At 44.9% G+C, this 27,122-nt stretch overlaps 1 protein-coding gene across 1 annotated transcript in view; it reads right to left on the minus strand.

Moving 5' to 3' along the window:
* The window catches only part of LOC144890819 (disabled homolog 2-interacting protein-like), a 69,150-nt gene that overhangs the window by 15,203 nt on the left and 26,825 nt on the right, over nucleotides 1-27,122 (minus strand). Inside the window, exons 2-8 of the mRNA XM_078772660.1 lie at nucleotides 14,036-14,088; nucleotides 12,914-13,011; nucleotides 7,652-7,789; nucleotides 7,209-7,427; nucleotides 5,810-5,963; nucleotides 5,559-5,749; nucleotides 1,043-1,187 (exon numbers count right to left, since the gene is read on the minus strand). Of these exons, the coding sequence (XP_078628786.1) occupies nucleotides 1,043-1,187; nucleotides 5,559-5,749; nucleotides 5,810-5,963; nucleotides 7,209-7,427; nucleotides 7,652-7,789; nucleotides 12,914-13,011; nucleotides 14,036-14,088 (998 nt within the window). The remainder of the gene's footprint in view (nucleotides 1-1,042; nucleotides 1,188-5,558; nucleotides 5,750-5,809; nucleotides 5,964-7,208; nucleotides 7,428-7,651; nucleotides 7,790-12,913; nucleotides 13,012-14,035; nucleotides 14,089-27,122) is intronic.

The following is a 27,122-nucleotide window of genomic DNA, read 5'->3' on the forward strand; positions in this document are numbered from 1 at the left end:
CACATTTCAAATCTGGCCTCCAAAGCCAGTCGCCGACTGGGCATCCTCCGTCGTGCGAAGTCCTTCCTTGGCACACCTGAGCTCCTCACCACATACAAGGCTTTCATCCGCAGCTCAATGGAATACTGCTCTCCCCTCTGGGCTGGTGCTCCTGCCTCACACCTAGCTCGTCTTCACGCTGTTGAAACCAAAGCATTCAGAATCATTGGAATCTCCCGCGATGAAGCTAACTCCAAGGGCCTCTCACTCACTCACCGCAGGCAGGTTGGTGGTCTTTCCGTCTTCTACCGACTCCTCTCTGGCCTTGCCCCCCCAGCTCTCTCTGGGCTCTGTCCCGCAAATATTCCTACAGGTCGCACAAGATCTGCCTGGCAACCCTCTTATGGTCAAACTGCCAAAATCAAGACTCTCTGCTCACCTTCACTCCTTCATTCCTCTTTTCTCCCGCCTCTGGAACAAAGTCCCTCACTCTCTTCAATCCCACTCCACCCTCCAGGTCTTTAAAACAGCTGTTCACCACAATCTCTTATCTTCCCCCATCCAAAACCTTGATATTTTCTACCCCCGCTAATTTCACCCTCGTTCCACTTTTTTGAAATACCAACTTCTGTCCTGGAAGTCCTTGGTGTCCTTGTGTTTTATACTTCTCCCTCCCCCCCCCCTTCCCACGCCTCCTCCCCCCAAGCCCTCTCCCTTCCACACATCTCCCTGCTCTCAAATGTTGTGTTTGTGCGCTTCCCCTTCTCTCCCTATCTTATTTTCCGCTCCCTCTTTTTATATATTTTGTTTGTCTGGTTGATTTGTTTGTGAAGTAAATGTTAGCTCTTTCACGAGCCTCGATTCAGTATACAAAAAAAAAAAAAAAAAAAAAAAAAAAAAAAGCTGTGAATGTGCCGTTAATAAAAACAGCTACTCTGCTACCCATATTCCTCCATAAGAAACAAGCTCCTTCATGAGCCTTAAACACAAAACAGATAAATGTACACACACAAAGCAAACACACATAAAATACACTCAAGTTCTCACTACTCAACATACGCACCAAGTGCATCCTGGAGATACTTGTGCCCAACGAGCTTCAGGAACTCCTCAATGGCTTTGGTACCCAACGTGTTTTCTCGAAAGAGTAGGTGTTCGTTCTCGCCGCACCTTTCAATCTCTGACAGCACCATCTCACAAAGAAATTCCTGCACAATGGAAGGTGTGGGGAGCGGGATGGGGTGAGCAGAGAAATATAATGTCATTGATACCAATTTATAATGTTTAAAGGAGCAGACAAAATGAAGACACCCATTTCAGTTGAACTATCAATAATATCCGTGACAAAATTAACGGGTGAACACAATGAACTTGTTGCTTGAATTAAATACAAGTTACGAAAGATAAATCTTATGTTTATAAATAGTAAAACATTTTTATCGCCTGCTGTTGGGTTTTATGCTTTAATCCATGCACACTTGGACGATGCATTTTTCCACAGGCACTGGCCATAATGACGGGATATATAATCACAACACAACAGATCAAAACAATTGTATAATTATTGTCGTTGTGTGTTAAAAGTGGGCTTGGCTGTTCACAACACATTCTGCGGTGATCGAGTGATCATTTCGGTGAATTCGGGGCCAAGATAAGGTTAATGGATCTGCTTCTTCTTTTTTCTTTTGTTGTATACGAAGTTGAGGCTTGTGTAAGAGCTAACACATAGAACATACAATAAAGGGAGCGGGAGACGAGAAGGGAAGGGAGAGGGAAGCACAACAATAGAGAATAGGGACATCGGGAGATGTGGAAGGGAGAGGGCTTGGGGAGGGGGGGGGGGTGGGGGCGGGGGGAGAGCAGTATTCCATCAAACTGAGGCTGAAAGCTTTGTATGTGGTGAGACGCTCAGTAGTACCGTGGAAGAACTTCGCATGACAGAGGATGCCCAGTGCCAACTGGCTTTGGAGGCCAGCGTGGAAATGTGGTTTTCCCAGGAAAGATCATGGCAGATAGTGAGACCCAAAAGCTTGAGTGGCAGGGCTTCTTCGAGAGGATTGTTGAGAAAGTAGATGGGAGGGTTTTCCAGACGGTCATTTCGGAGAGACAAAGTGAGAGTGTGAGATTTGTCAGGATTGAAAGACATGTTCCACTTGTGTGACCAGTTTGTGATATTGTCCAGATCTGCAGAGAGTGAAGAGGCTGTTGCCTGCCAATCTGAGGGTTGAGATATGGAGCGGCAGAGAGTGGGGTCATCAGCAAAGCGATAGAGAGGATTTTCCAGAGAGTTGGAGAGATCATTAATGAATACCAGAAAAAGCATAGGGCCCAGAAAACTGCCTTGATGAGCTCCAGACTGGACAGGAAGAGGAGATGAGAGAATTCCATTTGGAGCCACACGTTGACTACGACAAGAGAGGAAGTCCACAAGCCATGCATGGAGATTTCCATGGATACCATAGGAGGAGAGTTTGGTGAGCAGAGCTGGGTGCCAGACTGTATCGAAGGCACGTGATATGTCAAGGGAGACGGCTCTGATTTCCTGTTTGGCATTGAGGACCTCCATCCATTGTTGAGACAGCAGAAGCAGCATGTCCAGAGTAGAATGACCTGGTCTGAATCCAAATTGATGATCGGAGATCAAGCCATTGGAGAAGAGGAAGGATTTGATATCCAAAGCAATGATGGATTCCATGACTTTGCTGATAATTGGGAGGAGGCTGATAGGTCTGTAGTTGCAAGGATCAGTTTTTGCACCTTTTTTGTGTAAAGCGGTAATGTTTGCTGATTTCCAGGATGCTGGCAGATGACCTTGAGCAAAAGAGAGGGTGAAAAGAACAGAGAGAGGGTGAGATAGAGCGGCAGAGCAGGATTGTAGGACTCGTGGGCTGATGCCGTCTGGTCCAGTTGCAGAATCAGAGTCGAGGTTTGACAAAAACTCCTCCACCTTGTCAGAAGAGAAGGACACAGAGTCCAGGAGCAGTTGGGTTCGATTGGGTAAGGTGGGAACAGAGAGAGATGGGTTTGGGACAAAAGATTTTGAGGCAAACACAGAGTTGAGGCATTCGGCTTTGTCACGTGCGGTGTCAACTGTGTGGCCATTTGAGGTAAGGGAGGGGATGGAGGGGGAACAAACACCAGAAACGGATTTGACCAGACGCCACTAGAATTTGGAGGAAGGAGACAGGTTTGAGAGTTCATTCTCTTGTTCCGAGCTTGGTGGAAGGAACTGAGATTGCCTTCAGTTGGATTAGCCTTCCAAGAGGCAAAGGCAAGTTGTTTCAGGGCAACTGCCTCACCACAAGATTCAGTGTACCATGGATGGGAGGAAGGGTAAGACAACTGAAGACGAGATGGGATAAATCTGTGCATGAGAGAGAGCAGTTTGCTTTGGAAGAATTCCCAGGAAGAATTGATGTCAGAGGCAGTGGAGATGGGAGACCAGTCCAGATGAGATGATTGATGGCTGCTTGAAGACCGTGCCAGTTGGCCTGAGTGAAATGCCAGACTCGGCGACGCTGAGGAGGCTCTCTGAGAATGGCCAGAGAGATGTCCACTTTAACAAGCACATGATCAGAAGAACCGATTGGGGCAGAAGAAGAGCAGCAGACATTAGCAGGGAAGTTTGTCATAACCAAGTCTAGAAGGGAAGATACACCATTGGCTGAGATCCGGGTCGGGAAATTGACAGATTGTGTCAATCCCAGTGAGTCGCAGAAGTCCTTTGCTGAGGTGCCATGGCTGGTGAGAGATGAACCCACACCCAGCCAGCTGGCATGATGACAGTTGAAGTCGCCACAAATGAGGAAGAGAGAGTTGGGATGAGTGGATAGAAGTTGTTCCATGTTGTCAGACAGTGAAATGTAAATAGAGTCATCACTGTTTGGAGGACGGTACAAGAATACAAGCTTTCACTCGCGTGATGATCACAAAGCCTATCGACACGTGATCCATTTCAAATTTCTAGACTATGACGTCACACTGTGTGGCAATAACGCGAGCATAAAAGCAAAAAATAATGATAAAAGTAAGTACGTGTGCAAGTTTCTTATCGCTGCAGTAAGTAAAGGAAGTTATTAAAGGGTAACCACACTCGTTTCAAAAACTGAGAATTGCAAGATGTGATCATTTGAAATTTTCTGCCTTACACCCTTGTATGAGAACAAAAAGGCAGAAGCACTATTAAGCAGCAAATGTAACTTCATGAATCTGCTGGCAATGTCTGTGCATGTGGCCACGCATTTCCTTTGTTGGTTCCTGATTGGATGCGAAAGACATACCTTCATGCGGCTTTCAGAGCCAATCAGAGACGTCAGATAGGAACGCATGGCTGGCTGCACAGAAACAGATGGGGAGTTCAATGAAGTTGCATTTTTTGCTTAATGTGGAAGTTTTCATACAATAATGGGAAGTGGCAAATTATATGGCAATGAAATGAAGCTATTGTGTGTTTTTACATTTCAGTGTGGTTTCCAAATTTCCTTTGATTAATCTCAAATAATGTTCATCATTGAGACGAATAGCGATGGTAGTACTCGGTAGAGAGCATACCTCTGCCAGGCTGAGCAGTTTACGTTTTGTATCCCACTGATAGGCCGGATCTGTATCCGGACCTGAACCAAAATCGAATCGATTTGTTCTTGTCACCTACCCAATTCATCCACCAGGTTTTGTCATAATCCGTCCACAACTTTTGGAAATATCGTGCTATATATCGTTTTCGGTCCCATCTCTCAATGCTGAGGAATCACTTTAAAAATCCTTGTATCCGGATCCGGATCTTCACCAAAATTTAATTAATGTGCCCTTATCACACACCCAATCTATCGACCAAGTTTCGGCCAAATCTGCCAATAACATTTTGAAATATTGTGCTATATATACTTTTTGGCCCTATCTCTCAATGGTGAAGAATCACTTTAAAAAGTCTCGTATCTGGATCCGCATCTTCACCAAAAAAAAAAACCACCTTTAGAGGCCATTTTTCCCCGCAAGCGGGGGTTGGCCTTTTTCGGGAACTGTGGTTGTTGTTGTTTTTCGGTCCCCTTTTTGAAGCAATGTTTTACGGCCGGATGCCCTTCCTGACGCCAACCCTTTTTGCCGCCTTTAACGACAAGCAGGGAATTACCAGTGAACTGGTACTCAATTTGCCCGACCTCGGAAGGATGACAGGCTGAGTCAACCCCCCTGGCGTTAATTCAGCGATTGACCGGGATTCGAACCCAGGATCCTAGGATCCTAAGCCGGCACCCTAGCCGCTAGCCCAACACCAGGGATCTTCACCAAGATCGAATCAATTCGTCATTGTCACACAACCAACCTGTCCACCAAATTTCATCCGAATCCATTCATAAATTTTTGAGATATCCTGCTCACAGACAGACAGACGGGTGAAAATACAACCTCCATCCACCTTTGGTGGCGGAGGTCAAAAGTGGGAAACTAGCGATCAAGAAGAGGATGGAAAGAATATAGCAGGAAGAAAAGACAAGGGATCTAGGTGGAGAGATAGGTAGAGGATCCCAAAGTCCACAAAATATTACAAGGAAGGTCCATTCGTCGGGCCAGCTGTGTCTCACCTTGGCATTCCCGGTGCTCTGTAAAATGTGAACGAGGGCACGTGCCACCTCCTCCTTGCTCTTTACTGACAGTAGGGGCTCGAGAGCAGCACATAGTGCTCCGTGCCGTGTTGTTATGTGCTCCGCAAACTCCTTGTAGCACTCCATGGGGAGCACCGCGATGCTCAAAAAACGTGCCTTTATGCGTAGGGCTGCAGGTGGGGATGCAGCCTTACCCGCACCACTCAGCTTAGTGGCGGCCCCACTCACACCACCCCCGCCACCACCGGGCCCGCTGCCACCGGGAGTTGAAATGGCGTACCATTTCTCAACAAACTGGCGGCCCCGTACCGCCATCATCGGTATCATGACCAGCCCCACATAACCACTCGCCTTGTCTTTCTTCTTCTTGATTTTCTCTTGTTCCTGTGGAAGAGGTGAAAGAGGGCATGATGAAGACCAAAAAAAATGGATGGGTTCTCTGGAAAAAAAAACAAAAAAACAATGGACATAAGAAGAAAAGAACAAAGAACAGTGGAAAAAAATGGTGAATAAGCGACAAACAAGAGAGATAAAAATAAATAGCGAGTTCAGGTAAGCAGGCGCTGAGTGCAATATGGGATTGTAATTATTTAAGGAACAAATTGTGGATTAGGATTAGATCACAGATACGATCAGCTGGTTGCATCATCAATACGGTGTAGTTATCGTCATCACAAGTCATTGTAGATCTCATTATGCTACCTCGCTGCATGTTATCTCTTGTGTTGTGATCAGAATGCTGCATCAAGGAGGACGCCTCCCTTCATGGGAGATGTTACGCTTGTTGTTCCACCTGCTCTTGTGACTTACGGACGTTAAATATCTCGCGGTCTTTCAAAAAGAGCATGCCGATGTACGCCGGTGCCCTGGCCAAATTCTGCATTCTTGGGCTGGTATAGAGTGTGGACGCAATGCATCAGCAGCGTAGCTGTACCAAGTTTGCTGTGTTTAACCGCCAACTGTCCGATCAGCTGTACGGATCCAGCACTCGGGAGGAATGAATCCTTTAATTGTTACAGGAGCCCGTTTACCTATGTTGTTGCAATGTTCACAAAGGAGCATCGCCCGTGATCACCTTTAAAGCTTCAGAGCGAAAACCCCCTGCACTGACAAGACTTGGATTCAAATTCAATCCTTCCGGGCTCTACCTCAGGCCACTGGGGCTAGCAAACCCCGTGTGACAATGAGCAATGTCCGTGCATAGCTGCTAAGCCAGCTCCGCAAAACTTTTAGGCCGTTGCTCTTGCCCTAACCAGGTGATAGACCCAGGAGATGATGGTGCATTATTTTCTGGATGGATTCTTGTGTACGGATCCCCTGTAGCCTATATGTTTTCACACATCGCTGGTAATCCACAAATACCTTTCAGGGATGCCTTTTCAAATGAACTATGGTAATATGCCTTTGGCGAGCTGGCTATATGCGCACTCTATTCGGAGGTCATTATGGCAGTACCTGCCGACAACTTGGTCAGTCGGTTGCCGACTGCTTTTGCAATGGCATGAGTGTTTTCACTTTGTCGATTCCACATTTTTGTTAGCTTTTTACCGTCGGTATAAGGCATTCCTGTTTCCCAAATTGTCCAACGATTTGATTTGCTATTTGGCCAATTAGCCGTTTGTTACGTACCTTGTACAAGTGTATGGTCAAGTGTCGAGCGGAAGACGGTAAAGCTGCAAACTCAAACTGCTCTCCCCAAAAGAGGTTCTCACGCCGCGCCTTGCTCGTGGTTCGTGCACACAGGGCGTCATCCACACACACCTCACAGAAGTAGCGGCGTTTCGGTGGAAGGTCTCTCGCTTCGATCACCCACACCCGAAGGGAATTCTCCACACGCCGAGTGTTGTCCTGTCAGGCGGCCGGTGGAATTGGACAAAAAGGTCATGGCTTGGAACATCCTTCGGAGCAATCCACACCGTTGCAATCTTTGCATGTTTACCTGTGCAGCTTAAATTTGGGTATAACTCGAAAAATGATATCAAAGATGAAGAAGTCCTGAATCCATTTTGTATAAAGCATCCTCGACTGCAACCGCTTTAAGTCACCGAGGTTGCCGATTCCAAATGGCCCACCTGCCAACTCAGAATGCTAAACGCCAATCGGAAAAAGAAGATCGTGTACAGACCGTGAGAATCAAACATGTCCACATGGAAATTCTTAAACTTGGCGACTTTATGCTCGGTGGCGTGAGCAATATTTCGAGGTATGCACTGTGGGTTTATCGATAGTGGTCTTTGTGGATTCAATCATTTTGTTCACCTCTCCGTTGTTATTATTCGATAAATTGATAAGCAATTGTCGGATATACATATCACCAGCAATGAGCCTCATTTTATGCCACGTTTCATTAAAAACACAGAACCCAGAGCCGTACACACTTTGTCTTGGTCCCTCCTGTTTGCCTGCAAGGCAGTGGAGCGACAGGGACGCAGTGGGAAGCCGGCTGCAGGTGGAGACGAGGGAGAGGTTTGTGGACGTCTCGCCTGATGGCTCGGCTCCAATTACTGTGCGCTGCCTGAATTATTGATGTCGTTTACATGCAGCACGCTCAAGACAAGGCCAAAATGGATGCTTGGCCAATTTTGCTGCCTGGTTGGATGATGTGTCCAAGTTACGGAATTTAAACTTTCTGAACACTTGTCGTGAAACACAATGAGCGACATTCCAAGATGTGTCAAAGCAACGACTACGGCAAGAATTGCACAAGAAAAACATATTATATCCCACCCGAACAATAATAGGAGGCCAACTTTCAAGTAAGGCTGTGCTGGTACACTGGAGGATTTTTTCCCCACGATTTTCCGGATTTTACGTGAATTCCCCCCGTTTTACAAAAATACACGAGACACGACATATCCAGAAAACATTACCACGTGAAAACGGATTGCTTATGGGAGTTCAATAGAATTGGAGATGAGCATAAAGCATTTAAAGTGCTTGGTAGTGAAAGTAAAATGATGGATTTAAAATAAGGTGAGGAACATCAAAGATGGGGGAGACATCCCCGATGGCTCGAACGCCATCGCTTCTTCAGTCGGACACAATTGGTGAGCATATGTCGCAGACAAACATACTGACGATGGGAGGTAAACGGTAGATTGACACCGGCATGGCGTAAAACTCAGGCTATTGTGCCATAAGAAACAGCCAATGGAGGCAGCTTGCTTTGCCAATAAATCTCCAGCATTACCCGAGCGTAAAGTAGGCAGCTGCTTGGATTTCATGAGGGCCCACCATTGGAATCGATACATGAACAAACAACAATATCTTGAGGAGCAAATGAGTCTTCTGATGGTTTGACAAGGGATTTGATGCCATTCATTCATCGTAGAGGGCATATTTCAATGAAGGTTTGTTTGGTGACGAGGAAGTGCAGCTGCACACTTGTAGTTCCAAACCCAATGCAGGTCGTCGTTGAAGGATTTTGATTCAATTTATTCGGAGAAAGTTCCTTATTAGTGCAGCTCATAGATGCATCGTCATCACGAAAAATTAACTCTGGCCAGTGTGGCATGCAAATATGGATGCTGTGCCACTAAAATACAACGCCAACACATGTCACGATGACAAAGAGCTTGGTTCCTTCACAGACATTTATAAGGGGCTAAATCATCGGTGACCTTCCACACCGTAAAGGTCATTCGCCGCTTGTGATATTGAAAAATACAGCTCCTCGGGACATCTACGGACACTCATCACAGCACACCTTCGGAGTTGAGGTCGAACCCCGATGTATATTTCACACACGGAGACACACACACACACACACACACACACACACACACACACACACACACACACACACACACACACACACACACACACACACACACACACACAGACATGTCAGGTCCACATCCTACAACCTTCATCTATCTATAATTCCAGTAATCTCTGTACGTTTGTACGTCTGTACGTCTGTACGTTTGTCTGTGACCGCTGTTTCTCGACAACTACCGGTCCGATATACTTGAAACTTGCCAGGTATATTGCTGGGGACCCGAGGATGTGCCTTTTCAAGGTTTGAAATTAATCGGACAAGTACTTACCGAGCTATGGCGATTTAGCCGTTCGCCGTTCGCTTTGCCGTTGCGAATGGACCAAACCATTCATGTAAATAGAGGGGGGGGGGGGTTCTGTGGTCGTTCGCTTTGGCTTTGCGAATGGACCAAACCATTCATGTAAATAGAGGGGGGGGTTCTGTGGTCGTTCGCTTTGGCTTTGCGAATGGACCAAACCATTCATGTAAATAGAGGGTGGGGGTTCTGTGGTCGTTGCGAATGGACCAAACCATTGTTTTTTTTTTGCAGTTTTTTTTTTTTTTGCAGTTTTTTTTTTTTTTGCAGTTTTTTTTTTTTTGCAAGGAACGGGCACCCACGTACGGGCACGTCCTAGCTTATATATAGTACGGGCATGCCCTAGTTTCCACAATGCCACCAGCGTTTTGCCTTTATGTGCTTTCCTGTTGTTATTGCCAACATGGCTCCAATCTGTAACTGTGCAGCCTGAGGACATCAACTCAGTTTTAGACTGTACGGGGCAATGTTGCTGTCCCTCACAGACAGAAGCGCTTGTTTAATTGTGGTAGCATTCGCAAAGCTGTATCTGAGATGCATTAAAAGACAAATAACCAGTTATAAAAACCACTGGTAACTCTTATTCATCTGGAAAGTTTTTTTTTTAAAGTATAGTGCTTTTACACAGAGTTTGTAGGTCATTAAAGAGATGTACAGGGGAGGGGAGGGTGGGTCAATTGAGATGGTGATGAGTCACCATTTTGAAGGAATGGAGAAGGTAACGGCATTGGACAAAGACAAGGAAGCAAATCAATATACAAGTGAAAAAAAACCACAAAGGAATAGATGAAAGTATACAGCTCCGATTTGAGCAGGATTAACAAGAGAAAAGATACCAGATGAGCAGGTGCTGATGGCGATGACAGAAGGAGTGATGGCCATATTTTGAGCAGTCAACGTGTAACAGGCCTTTCACAATAATGTTAATCAACCATGAGCTTTCAACAAAATTGTGAATGGTGTTGAAATGCTCAAAGAATGTCGAAAGTTACCTTTCATCGACTTTATAGTAGATTCTCAAGGAGCACAACATATATTTAAGCTATGGGCACAAATGTGAACGCTAATCCATTGATACCAGACACACGTGGATGCACGTCAGTCATATTACCCATTCAGATAACATTCAGAAAGTCACGTTACCATTTTAACACGAATATCTCCAACTTTTTTTTTTTTTTTGCAATACAAGATCGAGTGAAAGAGCTAACATTAATCACACAAAAAGGCAACCAACACATAACACACAAAATAAGGGGAGCGGACCACAAGATGGGGAGAAAGGGGGAACGACACAAACACAACATTTGAGAGCAAGGACATCGAGAGAAATGTGGGAGGGGGAGGGCTTGGGGAGAGGTGGGAGAGGTATAAAACATCAACACTGCAAGGACTTCCAGGAAAGAAGTTGGAATTTCAATAAAAGTGCATCTGGGGTGAATTAGTGGGGGTAGAAAAGATCAAGGTTTTGCATGGGGAAGTTTTTATGATGGTTTTATGATGTTTTAATTTTTATGATGGTTTTAGAAGATTTTAGAAAATCCTCTCTATCTCTTTGCTGATGACTCCACTCTCTGCCACTCTATTCCTCATCCATCAGATCGGCAGTCTGCAGCCTCCTCACTCTCTGGACACATGGACAAAATCACAGACTGGTTAAACAGGTGGAACATGTCTTTCAATCCTGACAAATCTCTCACTCTTACAATGTCTCTCCGAAAAGACCAACTGGACAACCTCACTTCTGCCATCTGGTCTCACTATCTGCCATGATCTTTCCTGGGAAAACCACATTTCCAAGCTGGCCTCCAAAGCCAGTCGCCGACTGGGCATCCTCCGTCATGCAAAGTCTTTCCTTGGCACACCTGAGCTCCTCATCACATGCAAGGCTTTCATCCGCAGCTCAATAGAATACTCAAATGGAATACAGCTCAAATGAATACGCCAGCTCTCTCTGTGCTCTGTCCTCCAAATATTCCTACAGGTCGCACAAGATCTGCCAGCAACCGTCTTATGGTTAAATTGCCAAAATCAAGACTCTCTGCTCACCTTCTCTTTCATTCCTCTTTACTCCCACTTCTGGAACAAACTCCCCCACTCTCTTCAATCCCACTCCTCCCTCCAGGTCTTTAAAACAGCTGTTCACCACCATCTCTTATCTTCCCCCGTCCAAAACCTTGATCTTTTATACCCCCCCACCCCACCCCCGACCCCTTCCCATGCCTCCCTCCCACAAATCTCCCGATGTCCCTGTTCTCTGCTGTTGTGCTTGTGCGCTTCCCTCTCCCTCCTCATCGTGTCTCCCGCTCCCTTTATTGTATGTTTTGTGTCCGGTTTTTTTGTTTGTTTTTTTGTGATTGATGTTAGCTCTTACACGAGCCTTGATCTTGGATACAAAAACAAAATAATAATAATAAGAATCAGTTCATCTTTGCATCATAATATATACTTATACCAAGTTTGGGCAAAATCCCATCGACGGTTCACAAGTTAGAACAGCAACAGATGTTTTCCTTAATGTGACCTCTGACCTCTTCATCCAAAAATGTAATCAGTTCACGTTTACATCATTGTAATACCTGTACCAAGTTTGATTTAAATCCCATCAGCTGTTCTCAAGTTATCATATTTTTACCTGACATGACCTCTGAACTTTGATCTGTTGATGCCACAAGCCAATCAGTTCATGTTTGTATCATAAACACGAATACCAGTGTTTGTTCAAAATCCCGTTACTGGTTCACGAGTTGGCGCAGCAACATAATTTTTACTTAACATGACCTGTGACCTTTGACGTCTTGATCCTGAAATTAAACAGTTAATCTTTACATCATTATACATACCTGTGCCAAGTTTGAATTAGATAGCTTCAGTCATTCTCAAGTTATAGACCTATCCCAGACTTTAACCTTTGACCTCTTGACGCCAAAATCAAATAATTTCATCTTTGCATCATAATACATTGTTGCATAAACTTTGGGCAGAATGACATCACTGGTTCACAAGTTATTGCGGTAACAGGATTTTTACCAAACATGACCTCTGACCTTTCACCCCGTGACCCCAAAATCTAATCAGTTAATCTTTACATCATTATACATACCTGCACCAAGTTTGACTAAGATCCCTTCAGCAGTTCTCAAGTTATCGCAGTAATGAAAGCCTATCACGGACGGACGGACGGACAACCTGAAACCATAATGCCTCCCGCGACTTCGATAACGGAGGCACAAAAAGTAAATCTAATGTCTTGCTTACCACCACCTCCGGCAGCTCGTACTCTTCAAAATCAGGTCTGCAATAACGACCATCACTGGAAGTGCTCTCATCGTCTTCACCATGACGGAGAGAAGATCCTGGAAAGAAGAAGCAAAATGGACATGAAACAGATATTGTGACAGAAAAAGATCAATGGACAGAATATCACGAAGTTCAGGTGTGTGTGCATTGTGGAAATAAGACATCAATTTCATAAATTAGTCTTCGTCTTCTTCTTTGCCAGCCAGGTGTTCACATACCATATCCCCTAGTAAGAGATCAAGGGCTCAGAACATGCAGAATTGGCCCAAGTCCTTGAGCAACTGTTTGGCTAGGCCTGACATCATCGTCGTGGATAAAGGCAGGAATTTGGAATTTGTCCAGAGTGCCAGTGATAGCTCCACTACTCTTGGTGAAGGTCACCATGTGATCTTTAACGCTCACCACCTCATGCCGGCACACGGGATACCCAGTTTAAGCACCATCTCACGTCATCCATCCTCATGACCATGATCTATATGAACCGCATTAACCCTTCCCAACCCAAACCAATCACTTGCTTCCTTTCAGCGTTTCCTCCACCTCAATGATCACGTCGTTTTACATTTTCATTGAAATTGATTTGCACTCTCACCATCATCTGGTACCGTCTACGATTCAGAGGTTGCTTCTTCAGGAACACCATTCAAATGTCTATCCAGCAGCTCGATCTTTAACTTCCTCATCTATTCCATCATCTTGTCTGTCCATTTTAATCCTTGCCTTCCTCCTCTTCCATCAACATTTCCAATCAGTATTGTTTTGTATTGGTTGAGGTGATTCTCAGCGTGGCCAAATATTACACATTGGGTCCCTCTGAACGATAGTTACACCTGTGACCGAGTGAAGCTGCTAAAACACTGCCATGGCATGACTGGAGAATCAAAACAAAAAGTTTGGAGCATTCACGGGAAAGATTGCTGTGATGAGAGGAAGTTGTTTGCGTCACTGTCGTGAGGAACAAGCAGCCACCACCGGCAAATTGGCAAATAAAGAAAACAACAACAAAACATTTTCAGGTCTCTCTTCTTGGACTTGTAAATAAGTGTATATTTTGTGAAAAGATAAATTCTCAAAACTCACCAGGAAGCAGCTCTTCATCAACAGAACCATTCGACACTTTATGCTCCGCATTCCTGCAGAAAACAGATTTTGTAAAGCTGTCGTTAAATAAATGTCACAAATAAGAAACAATAGCAGAATAAAAATGCCGTCAGGCAGGAGAAAATCAGCTGCATCGGTTCTTTGTGTTTTCTACATTCAGACAGAAACACCACCACTACACTGTGCTACCCTACCAAGTATCTTCATACCTGATATCTCTACTAACCTTCACTCTTTCATTCCTCTTTTCTCTTGCCTCTGGAACAAACTCCCCCACTCCCTTCAATCCCACTCCTCCCTCCAGGTCTTCAAAACAGCTGTTCACCACCATCTCTTATCTTCCCCCATCCAAAACCTTGATCTTTTCTGCCCCCGCTAATTCACCCCAGATCTACTTTTTTTGAAATTCCAACTTCTTTCCTACAAGTCCTTGCAGTGTCCATATGGTTAATACCTCTCCCACAGCACTCTCCCTCCCACAGATCTCTCAATGTCCCTGCTCTCAAATGTTGTGTTTGTGTCCTTCCCCCTCTCTCCCCATCTTGTCTGCCGCTCCCCTTATTATATGTTTTATGTGTCAGTTTGACTTTTTGTGTGATTGTTAGCTCTTTCACGAGCCTCGATCTTGAATAAAAAATAATAATAAAAAAAGGAATTTAAGACAATATTTATCTGCTGGGTTTAGAGTAAAGAAAGTTAATAGAATTTTAGAATGTAAATAAAGTCATTGTTAAAAGACCTATATTGATGTTAATACAAAAAGGAGAACGGAAGCAAAAACATATTTTGAGAAGGACTTTTACAAATTAATCAATAATGCTGTATTTGGAAAAACTATGGAAAATGTTAGGAATGGACAAAACATAAGACTTGTTACATACCGGAAACAGGCATCTAAATTAATTAATAAACCAAGTTTTCAAAGGTTGGAGGTGTTTTCAGAGAACTTATTGTGCTTTTCATTTGAATAAAGAGAGCATTGAAATGGATAAACCTATTTATATGGGAACATCAATTATTGACTTGTCAAAGTTGTTAATGTATCACTACTTTTACAACAACTTAAAGAGGAGATATGTGGATGATATTAATCTACTTTTATGGATACAGAGTTTTATTTTCAAAATCAATACGGAAGATATTTATGAGGATATGTCTCAGGATGTTTCAACATGATACAATGATAGATATTATGATAGATATTATGATACAAGCAATTATAAATCAGATAACAAACTATTCTCGACAAAGAATAAAAAGGTTATTGGAAAGTTTAAAGATGAATTGGGTGGAAAGATAATGAGTGAATTTGTAGGATTGAGAGCAAAGGCTTATGCTTATAAATATATTGATAATAATATTGACAAGTCAGAAGACGACGATGGTTCACGAGCGAGCGGTATTCAATGACAAAGGACGGACTATAAGCGAAACAGGCCCGGACTGGGGGGGTCGGGGGCCCACGTGGCAGGTGTCGGCCCCTGGATTGCGGTGTACATGCCTATTTACAAAGGGCCGCAATGCGCTGCATGCGCAGGCCTTTAAGAGCCAGCTGTACGTAATTGTGTCGGGTTTTGGCCTGGAAATGTCAAAACGAAGGTTCCTGACCTTGAAATGAGATAGAATATAATGTATAATCAGTTATGACGTTAGTTAGCTACACAATACCAAAAATTGGGTTCGATTCTGACAACTTTGAAAATTTGACCTTTGTGACCTTCAAAGGTCAAAGGTCGAAGATTCTGAAATTTGTTGGAAAACTTGTATTTCATGATGTATGTGATAATATAAAAACATGTATGACATTTCACCCTATCAGGAAGCGAAGAATGTAATAAAACCATCAAAAATCGACTTTTCTAAATTTTGTGACCTTGTGACCTTGACCTTGGGGCGAAAATGAAAAATCGAGCTCCGTGGGGCTAGACACGTGACATTGGCCTAACCAAATATCGAAACCCCTGTCAGATTCCACCAACTCCCTCGGAGAAGATGTAGCTTGAAATCGGTTACCCCCGAAAAAGACATCTTTTTCGGGCATGGCTCCGCCCACAATGGCGCAATACGCCCACTCTCGGCATGACACAACTAGATCATGATATCGACCTCCCACCCAAATTTCATCAAGATCGGATGATATCATCGGGTAGTTATGCTGCGGACAGACAGACACACAGACACACACCCATGACGAATATAGTGGTCACTCTGTTTGACAACTCGTGAACCAAAAATAGTGATAAAAAGTTAAAGGGGGAAAAGAAAAATGTAATCAAAGAAACAATAAACTTTGAACATTATTACAAATGTTTAACCTTTGAGAAAGAAGAGTACAGAAAAATGAATACAATAAGAAGTTATAAACATCAATTATTTTCAGAGGAGGTAAATAAGAAGGTATTGGGGGCTTTTGATGAGAGGTTTATTTTAGACAATGGAATTGACAGCCTCCCTAATGGTTATAAGTGTTAAGATAAGTATAAGTGTTAAGATAAGTATAAGTGTTGAGATAAACATGAGTTAAGATATTTAAAAGATAAGTATGAGTGTTAAGATATAAATATGAATTAGTTTAAAAAGGAAATGGGGGTGGGGGGGGGGGGTTAACGGGCTCCCCCCACCTTTTTTAGTGGCATACAAATGGTATAACCAGCAATAACCAAACCACAGAATGGAGAAAATCACATCCTTGGTATAAAAATGGAAAACGTACAACTCAGGGGGTTCTCAGACAAGAGCAACAAGAGAGGTTTATCATTTCATCTCTGCCTAACAAAGATACTTAAACCAAGAACCAAGTTCAAACATACTGTCACGTCCGTGGCCAGCCTTGGACCAGAGCAGTCTTGACCTTGGCCTTGGACCAGAGCAGTCTTGACCTTGGCCTTGGACCAGAGCAGTCTTGACCTTGGCCTTGGACCAGAGCAGTCTTGACCTTGGCCTTGGACCAGAACAGTCTTGACCTTGGCCTTGGACCAGAGCAGTCTTGACCTTGGCCTTGGACCAGAGCAGTCTTGACCTTGGCCTTGGACCGGACCAGAGCAGTCTTGACCTTGGCCTTGGACCGGACCAAACCAGCCGACCAGTTAACTCCGAGGTGTATTTCGAAACTTGGCGGGATTATCGTTGGCGCGCGCGGGAAACGTTAAAGGCCTAATCTAGTCAGACGGTCTCCACGGGATTTTATTCCTCGACCCACAAAGGAGGAAACGAATACGACACAAAAGTGAAATGCAACAATAATGAATTTATTAAAATAAACAGGAAACGTTTATAAACGTTTTAGCTCTTTCAAGAGCCTCCATATTGTATAAAAATAAAAAAAAAGGCAAAATTAATGTTGAGGTTAAAAATAACCTATTATTCCTAATTTGAGATGTCTGCACTATTAAGATACACGAAACAGACAACGGGATGATTGAAGAAAATAAAAATAAAATGCACCCTTCGACGTGGCACTGAGCTCCGGTGTCGACGAGTACTTCGTTGGGATCGGTCGCTGAGACGACCGCACGTCAAAACGTCCGAACAATGGCGCTGGTCGATCGTGCAGCGCACCGAGCAGTGCAGCAGGCGGCCAACGTTCCCCCGCTACATCAACTTGGCAAAGGCTCCACAAAGCCACGAATGCTCTCTTTTTAGCGCACACGAGGAGAGCGACCGTCGACCACAAAGCGAGCATCAGAGAACTAGAAACTGCTTCTTCTTCCTCCTCCTCCACGATCCACGACCAACGCGACCGCAGCACCAGTTCGAGAGACAGCGACAGGAACTAGGAAGGGACGCAACGACGCATCCTCCTTTTCCCCTTGCTGACGTCACTCCCTGACCAATCCTGACATCCCATTACATCATCCCATGGCTCCTCAACCAGTCACGAATCTCGGGGCGTGGTTTCTCCGTCTCGAGTCAGAGAGGTGGAGTCCAGCCATCCTTCGGGAATGTTTGGCTGGGTGGGGTTCCCTTGCCGATCGGAATGTCCGGTATACTGTCGGCTATTATGGTTGTTGTAATGGCGGCCCTTTTTGATGAAATAAAAACGAAGGGAACGACAACGGCACTCAGAAGAGAGCAAACCTCCGCCTGGTTGGCCATATCACTCAATGGTGATGAATCACTTAAACATAATACGAGCCGGATCGGGATCTTCACCAAAATTGAATTGATTCTTCCTGATCGCACACACAACCTGTCCAACAAGTTTCGTCCAAATCCATCCATAACTTTTTGAGATATCCTGCTATATATTCTTTTTGGCCCGATCTCCCAATGCAGTGGTGAAGAATCACTTTAAAAATTCGAGTAGCCGGATCCGAATCCTGATCTTAACCAAAATCTAACATTTCGTCCTTGTCACATACAGTGCATTCAGAAAGTATTCAGACCCCTTCACTTTTTTCACATTTTGTTATGTTGCAGCCTTATGCTGAAATCGTTTAAATTCATTTTTTCCCTCATCAATCTGCACTCAATACCCCATAATGACAAAGAGATAACAGGATTTTAGAAAGTTTTGCAAATTTATTAAAAAGAAAAAACTGAAATATCACATTTACATAAGTATTCAGACCCTTTGCTTTGACACTTGAAATTTAGCTCAGGTGCCTCCCATTTCTCTTGATCATCTTTGAGATGTTTCTACACCTTGATTGGAGTCCACCTGTGGTAAATTTAATTGATTGGACATGATTTGGAAAGGCACACACCTGTCTATATAAGGTCTCACAGCTGACAATGCATGTCAGAACAAAAACCAAGCCATGAGGTGGAAGGAACTGCCTGCAGAGCTCAGAGACAGGATTGTGTCGAGGCACAGATCTGAGGAAACCTACAAAAAAAAATTCTGCTGCATTGAAGGTTCCCAAGAGCACAGTGGCCTCCACAATTCTTAAATAGAAGAAGTTTGGAACAACCAGGACTCTTTCTAGAGCTGGCCGTCCGGCCAAACTGAGCAATCGGGGGAGAAGGGCCTTGGTAAGGGAGGTGACCAAGAACCCGAAGGTCACTCTTGCTGAGCTCCAGAGATCCTGTGTGGAGATGGGAGAAACTTCCAGAAGGACAACCATCACTTCAACACTCCACCGATCTGGGCTTAATGGCAGAGTGGCCAGAGGGAAGCCTCTCCTCAGTGAAAGACACATGAAAGCCCACTTGGAGTTTGCAAAAGAGCACCTAAAGGACTCTCAGACTGCGAGAAACATGATTCTGTGGTCTGATGAAATCAAGATTGAACTGTTTGGCTTCCGCCTAGCCACTCTGCCATAAAGCCCAGATCGGTGGAGTGTTGCAGTGATGGTTGTCCTTCTGGAAGTTTCTCCCATCTCCACACAGGATCTCTGGAGCTCAGCAAGAGTGACCTTCGGGTTCTTGATCACCTCTGTTACCAAGGCCCTTCTCCCCCGACTGCTCAGTTTGGCCGGACGGCCAGCTCTAGAAAGAGTCCTGGTTGTTCCAAACTTCTTCCAATTAAGAATTATGGAGGCCACTGTGCTCCTGGGAACGTTCAATGCAGCAGAATTTTTTTTTGTAGGCTTCCGCAGATCTGTGCCTCGACACAATCCTGTCTCTGAGCTCTGCAGGCAGTTCCTTCGACCTCATGGCTTGGTTTTTGCTCTGACATGCATTGTCAGCTGTGAGACCTTATATAGACAGGTGTGTGCCTTTCCAAATCATGTCCAATCAATTAAATTTACCACAGGTGGACTCCAATCAAGGTGTAGAAACATCTCAAAGATGATCAAGAGAAATGGGAGGCACCTGAGCTAAATTTCAAGTGTCAGCAAAGGGTATGAATACTTATGTCAATGTGATATTTCAGTTTTTTCTTTTTAATAAATTTGCAAAACTTTATAAAATCCTGTTTTCTATTTGTCATTATGGGGTATCGAGTGTAGATTGATGAGGGTAAAAATGAATTTAAACAATTTCAGCATAAGGCTGCAACATAACAAAATGTGAAAAACGTGAAGGGGTCTGAATACTTTCTGGTTGCACTGTATGCTACATCTCTGCTAAATTTCGTCTGAATCCGTCCACAACTTTTTGAGATATTTTGTTCACAGATAAACGGAAAGACAAACAGACAGGGGTAAAAACATAACCTCCATCCACCTTTGGCAGCGGAGGTAAAAATCGCAGGATGCAATACATACTGGGAATTATTAATGTTGTGCCCTTTCTGACGAACATAAAACACCACCGTCTGTGTGGTGACACGTAAACACTCTTAACCTGAACATTTACCCTGCTTATGTACATTGAAGTTCTGCATCTTCGCGTCACAAGGTCCATGTTAATTAATACATTCCTACATTTCCGATGAGATTCATCCTTAACCCCACAAACATAACAATATTAATTGTCAATATACTCGATGGTGATGAGTTCAAAAAGAAAATTCAGTTATTCCCTAAAATAGAACAAACAAACATTTGTTGGCTCTCTGTGTGAGTTTAAAGGAAATATGGGGGTCCATTGAGAAGTTAACCTTTGTTGATGGCTTCGATGGGGAAGGGAGAAATAGACAAATTATTTGAGGGATATGGGGTTTTGGCCAAATAGTTTTTCAATTCGAAATTTAGACATTGTGATACGGGAAAAAATTAAATTTGGGTGTAAGGGGTGAGCGGCAGGGTGGGGAGGGGAAAGGAGAGGGGGCGCTTGTCGTAGGAAAATGTTGGTTTTGAGATAAGCGCCAAAATGGTAAAATGAGTGCAGCGAGTGAGCTATTTTGGTGATTGTCCCAAAACCAACATTTTCCTACTACTCACACCACCTCAACACCCAACACCTTCTCAAAGATAAGTACATGAACTGATTAATTCAATTCATGTGGCGTTAATTGAGAGAAAGCATTATGGGAGAAATGGCTTCCTCAAAGTTCCTTGTATTGGTTGACAGTATTGGTGGTATCTTTCGAATATAATATTGTACAAAGCACTTGGTGCGTCCTTTGTTATGGTTCAAATATTTGCAAACGAAGATTAATATTTTGATACATCTAGTTTAAGTGGTATTCAGTGTGTCACGTGTATCAATAAAAAGCTGAATGCCTCAACTCTGTGTTTACCTCAAAATATTGTCCCAAACCCATCTCTCTCTGTACCCACCTTACCCAGTCGTTCTCTCCTGACAAGGTGGAAAAGTTTCTGTCAAACCGAGACTCTGATTCTGCAACTGGACGAGACGGCATCAGCCTGCGGGACTTAAAATCCTGATCTGCCACTCTTTCACACCCTCTCTCTGTTCTCTTCACCCTCTCTTTTGCTCAAGGTCATTTGCCAGCATCAGCTTGGAAATCAGCCAACATCACCGCTTCACTTTTTTCTTTTTTTTGTATACAAGATCGAGGCTCGTGAAAGAGCTAACATTAATCACACAAAGAGTCAAACCGACACACAAAACACAAAAAACAAGGGGAGCGGCAGACAAGGTGAGGAGAGAGGGGGAAGGACACATACAAAACATTTGAGAGCAGGGACATCGGGAGGACTTGGGGGGAGGTGGGAGAGGTATAAAACATATGAACACTGCAAGGAATCTGGGGCGAATTAGCGGGAGTAGAAAAGATCAAGGTTTTGGATGGGGGAAGATAAGAGATGGTGGTGAACAGCTGTTTTAAAGACCTGGAGGGAGGAGTGGGATTGAAGGGAGTGGGGGAGTTTGTTCCAGAGGCGGGAGGAAAGGGGAATGAAAGAGTGAAGGTGAGCAGAGAGCCTCTATTTTGGCAGTTTAACCATAAGAGTGTTGCAGGCAGATCTTGTGCGACCTGAAGGAATATTGGGGGGACAGAGCACAGAGAGAGCTGGGGGAGCAAGGCCGGAGAGGAGTCGGTAGAAGACAGAAAGACCACCAACCTGCCTGCGGTGAGTGAGCGAAAGGCCCTCGGAGTTAACTTCATCGCAGGAGATTCCAATGATTCTGAAAGCTTTGGCCTCAACAGCATGAAGCCGAGCTAGGTGTGAGACAGGAGCACCAGCCCAGAGGGAAGAACAGTATTCCATTGAGCTGCGGATGAAAGCCTTGTATGTGGTGAGGAGCTCAGGTGTGCCAAGGAAGGACTTCGCACGACGGAGGATGCCCAGTCGGCGAATGGCTTTGGAGGCCAGCTTGGAAATGTGGTTTTCCCAAGAAAGATCATGGCAGATAGTGAGACCCAAAAGCTTGAGCGACAGAACTTCTTGGACAGGATTGTTGAGAAAGTAGATGGGAGGGTTTTCCAGTCGGTCCTTTCGGAGAGACATTGTAAGAGTGTGAGATTTGTCAGGATTGAAAGACATGTTCCACTTTTTGACCAGTCTGTGATTTTGTCCAGGTCTGCAGACAGTGAGGAGGCTGCAGACTGCCGATCTGAGGGATGAGGAATGAGCGGCAGATAGTGGAGTCATCAGCAGAGAGATAGAGAGGATTTTCCAGAGAGTCGGAGAGATCATTGATGAAGACCAGAAATAGCACAGGGGCAAAAACACTACCTTGGGGAACTCCAGCCAGAACAGGAAGGGGAGATGAGAGAAATCCATTCAGGGCCACACGTTGCCTACGACCAGAGAGGAAGTCAGCAAGCCATGAGTGGAGACTTCCATGGATACCATAGGAGGAGAGTTTGGTGAGCAGAGCTGGGCGCCAGACCGTATCGAAGGCACATGATATGTCAAGTGAGACAGCTCTGATTTCCTGTTTGGCATTGAGGACCTCCATCCATTGTTGAGACAGCAGAAGCAACATGTCCAGAGTAGAATGACCTGGTCTGAATCCAAATTGATGATCGGAGATCAAGCCATTGCAGAAGAGGAAGGATTTGATATCCGAAGTAATGATGGATTCCATGACTTTGCTGATAATTGGAAGCAGGCTGATCGGTCTGTAGTTGCAAGGATCTGTTTTTGCACCTTTTTGTGGAAAGCGGTAATGTTTGCTGATTTCCAAGATGCTGGCAGATGACCTTGAGCAAAAGAGAGGGTGAAAAGAACAGAGAGAGAGGGTGAGATAGAGTGGCAGAGCAGGATTTTAGGACCCGTGGGCTGATGCCGTCTGGTCCAGTTGCAGAATCAGAGTCGAGGTTTGATAAAAACTTCTCCACATTGTCAGGAGAGAAGGACACAGAGTCCAGGAGCAGTTGGGTTCGACTGGGAAAGGTGGGAACGGAGAGAGGCATTCGGCTTTGTCACGTGCGGAGTCAACTGTGTAGCCATTGAGGTCTGGGAACAAACACCAGAAACGGATTTGACCAGACGCCACCAGGATTTGGAGGAAGGAGACAGGTTTGAGAGTTCAATCTTATGAGTGGAGAGATAGTGCTTCCTGGCACTCCTGTGGTTAGACACACACTTGTTTCGAGCTTCGTGGAAGGAACTGACATTGCCTTCAGTTGGATTTGCCTTCCAAGAGGCAAAGGCAAGTTGTTTCAGGGCAACTGCCTCACCACAACTTCCAGTGTACCATGGACGGGAGGAAGGGTAAGACAACTGAAGACGAGATGTGATAAATCTGTGCATGAGAGAGAGCAGTTTGCTTTGGAAGAATTCCCAGGAAGAATTGATGTCAGAGGCAGTAGAGATGGGAGACCAGTCCAGATGATTGATGGCTGCTTGCAGACCGTGCCAGTCGGCCTGAGTGAAATGCCAGACTCATCGGTGCTGAGGGGGCTCTCTGAGAATGGCCAGAGAGATGTCCACTTTAACAAGCACATAATCAGAAGAACCGATTGGAGCAGAAGAAGAGCAGCAGACATTTGAAGGGAAGTTAGTCATAACCAAGTCCAGAAGAGAAGATACTCCATTGACTGAGATCCGGGTCGGGAAATTGACAGATTGTGTCAGTCCAAATGAGTCGCAGAAGTCCTTTGCTGAGGTGCCATGGCTGGTGAGAGATGAACCCACACCCAGCCAGCTGGCATGATGACAGTTTACGTCGCCACATATGAGAAAGAGAGAGTTTGGATGAGTTGATAGAAGTTGGTCCATGTTGTCCGACAGCGAAATGTAAATGGAGTCATCACTGTTTGGAGGACGGTACAGAACACATATGAACAAAAGGTGGGAGCAGAGAGGAAGCCATAGCCACAGGTACTCCTGGGGGTGGGGTCGAAAGAGGGCAGTGCAGGGAGAGTGAGGAAGATAATTTTTGATAAAGATAGCCACCCCACCACCAGGTCAAGGTAAGGCAGACATAAGAAAGGTGCGAAAACAGATCCTTGCAACTACAGACCAATCAGCCTGCACTCAATTATCAGCATAGTCATGGAATCCATCATTGCTTCGGATATCAAATCCTTCCTCTTCTCCAATGGCTTGATCTCTGATCATCAATTTGGATTCAGACCAGGTCACTCTACTCTAGACGTGCTGCTTCTGCTGTCTCAACAATGGATGGAGGTCCTCAATGCCAAACAGGAAATTAGAGCTGTCTCCCTTGACATATCACGTGCCTTCGATACGGTCTGGCACCCCGCTCTGCTTACCAAACTCTCCTCCTATGGTATCCATTGAAACCTCCACGCATGGCTTGCAAACTTCCTTTCTGGTCGCAGTCAACGTGTGGCCCTGAATGGAATTCTCTCATCTCCTCTTCCTGTTCAGGCTGGAGTTCCCAAAGGCAGTGTTCTGGTCCCTGTGCTGTTTTCTGGTCTTCATCAATGACCTCTCCGACTCTCTGGGAAATTATCTCTTTCTATTTGCTGATGACTCCACTCTCTGCCGCTCCATACCTCATCCCTCAGATCGGAAGTCTGCAGCCTCGTCAATCTCTGCAGACCTGGACAAAATCACAGACTGGTCAAACAAGTGGAACACGTCTTTCAATCCTGACAAATCTCACACTCTCACTATGTCTCTCCAAAAAGACCATCAGGACAACCCTCCCATCTACTTTCTGAACAATCCTCTCAAAGAAGTTCTGTCACTCAAGCTTTTGGGTCTCACTATCTGCCATGATCTTTCCTGGGAAAACCACATTTCCAAGCTGGCCTCCAAAGCCAGTTGCCAACAGGGAATCCTCCGTCGTGCAAAGTCCTTCCTTGGCACACCTGAGCTCCTCCCCACATAAAAGGCTTTCATCCGTAGATCAATGGAACACTGCTCTCCCCTCTGGGCTGGTGTTCCTGCCTCACACCTGGCTCGGCTTCACACTGTTGAAACCAAAGCTTTCAGAATCATTAGAATCTCCCACGATGAAGCCAACTCCGAGGGCCTTTCACTCGCTCACGACAGGCAAGTAGGTGGTCTTTCTGTCTTCTTCAGACTCCTCTCCGGCCTTGCTCCCCCAGATGTCTGTGCTCTGTCCCCACAAATATTCCTTCAGGTCGCACAAGATCTGTTAGCATCCCTCTCTGGTGAAACTGCCATAAATAAAGACTCTCTGCTCACCTTCACTCTTTCATTCCTCTTTTCTCCCACCTCTGCAACAAACTCCCTCACTCTCTTCAGTCCCATTCCTCCCTCCAGGTCTTTAAAACAGCTGTTCACCACCAGTGTACATTTGTTTCATACCTCTCCCACCCCCTCCCCTTCCCCTGCCCCCCCTCCCACAGATCTCCCGATGTCCCTGTTCTCTACTGTTGTACTTGTGTGCTTCCCTCTCTCTCCCCATCTCGTCTCCCACTCCTTTTATTTTATGTTTTATGTGTCCATTTATGTTTCTTTGTGATTAATGTTGGCTCTTACACGAGCCTCGATCTTGTATACAAAATGATAATAATAATAATAATAATAATAATAATAATAATAATAATTCACATCCCTCTCTTCAGATCAAGTATCTCCTGATGCTTCTCATTTGCACTTCTCGATAGACATTCATGTCACTTTTAACTTTCTCTTCTTCGTCAGATACCTCTCCCTTATTTTGGAGTCTCGCTGTGGGAACAGTTGTAGCAGTGGGAACAGGTGTAGGTCAAGATTTTTACGAATCGCTTGACCAATCAACCTCGACTTGGACAAAATCACAGACTGGGCAAACAAGTGGAACATGTCCTTCAATCCTGACAAATCTCACACTCTTACGATGTCTCTCCGAAAAGACCGACTGGACAACCCTCCCATCCACTTTCTGAATAATCCTCTCCAAGAAGTTCCGTCACTCAAGCTTTTGGGGCTCACTATCTGCCATGATCTTTCCTGGGAAAACCACATTTCAAATCTGGCCTCCAAAGCCAGTCGCCGACTGGGCATCCTCAGTCGTGCGAAGTCCTTCCTTCGCACACCTGAGCTCCTCACCACATACAAGGCTTTCATCCGCAGCTCAATGGAATACTGCTCTCCCCTCTGGGCTGGTGCTCCTGCCTCACACCTAGCTCGTCTTCACGCTGTTGAAACCAAAGCGTTCAGAATCATTGGAATCTCCCGCGATGAAGCTAACTCCAAGGGCCTTTCACTCACTCACCGCAGGCAGGTTGGTGGTCTTTCCGTCTTCTACCGACTCCTCTCTGGCCTTGCCCCCCCCAGCTCTCTCTGGGCTCTGTCCCCCAAATATTCCTGCAGGTCGCACAAGATCTGCCTGCAACCCTCTTATGGTTAAACTGCCAAAATCAAGACACTCTGCTCACCTTCACTCCTTCTTTCCTCTTTTCTCCCGCCTCTGGAACAAACTCCCTCACTCTCTTCAATCCCACTCCACCCTCCAGGTCTTTAAAACAGCTGTTCACCACCATCTCTTATCTTCCCCCATCCAAAACCTTGATCTTTTCTACCCCTGCTAATTTCACCCCAAATCCACTTTTTTGAAATACCAACTTCTGTCCTGGAAGTCCTTGGTGTCCTTGTGTTTTATGCTTCTCCCACCCCCCGCACCCCCCTTCCCACGCCTCCTCCCCCCAAGCCCTTCCCTCCCACACATCTCCCTGCTCTCAAATGTAATGTTTGTGTGCTTCCCCTTCTCTCCCCATCTTGTCTTCCGCTCCCTCTTTTTATATATCTTGTTTGTCTGGTTGATTTGTTTGTGAAATAAATGTTAGCTCTTTCACGAGCTTCGATTCAGTATACAAAAAAAAAAAAAAAAAAAAAATATCGTTTTGTTGACTGGCAGGAATTTATCATTTGTTCAGGGTACTGGCAATAATTTGTCAACTCTT

The sequence above is a fragment of the Myxine glutinosa genome, chromosome 2 (genome assembly GCF_964187855.1).
Source record: "Myxine glutinosa chromosome 2, kmMyxGlut1.1, whole genome shotgun sequence".
NCBI lineage: Eukaryota > Metazoa > Chordata > Myxini > Myxiniformes > Myxinidae > Myxine > Myxine glutinosa.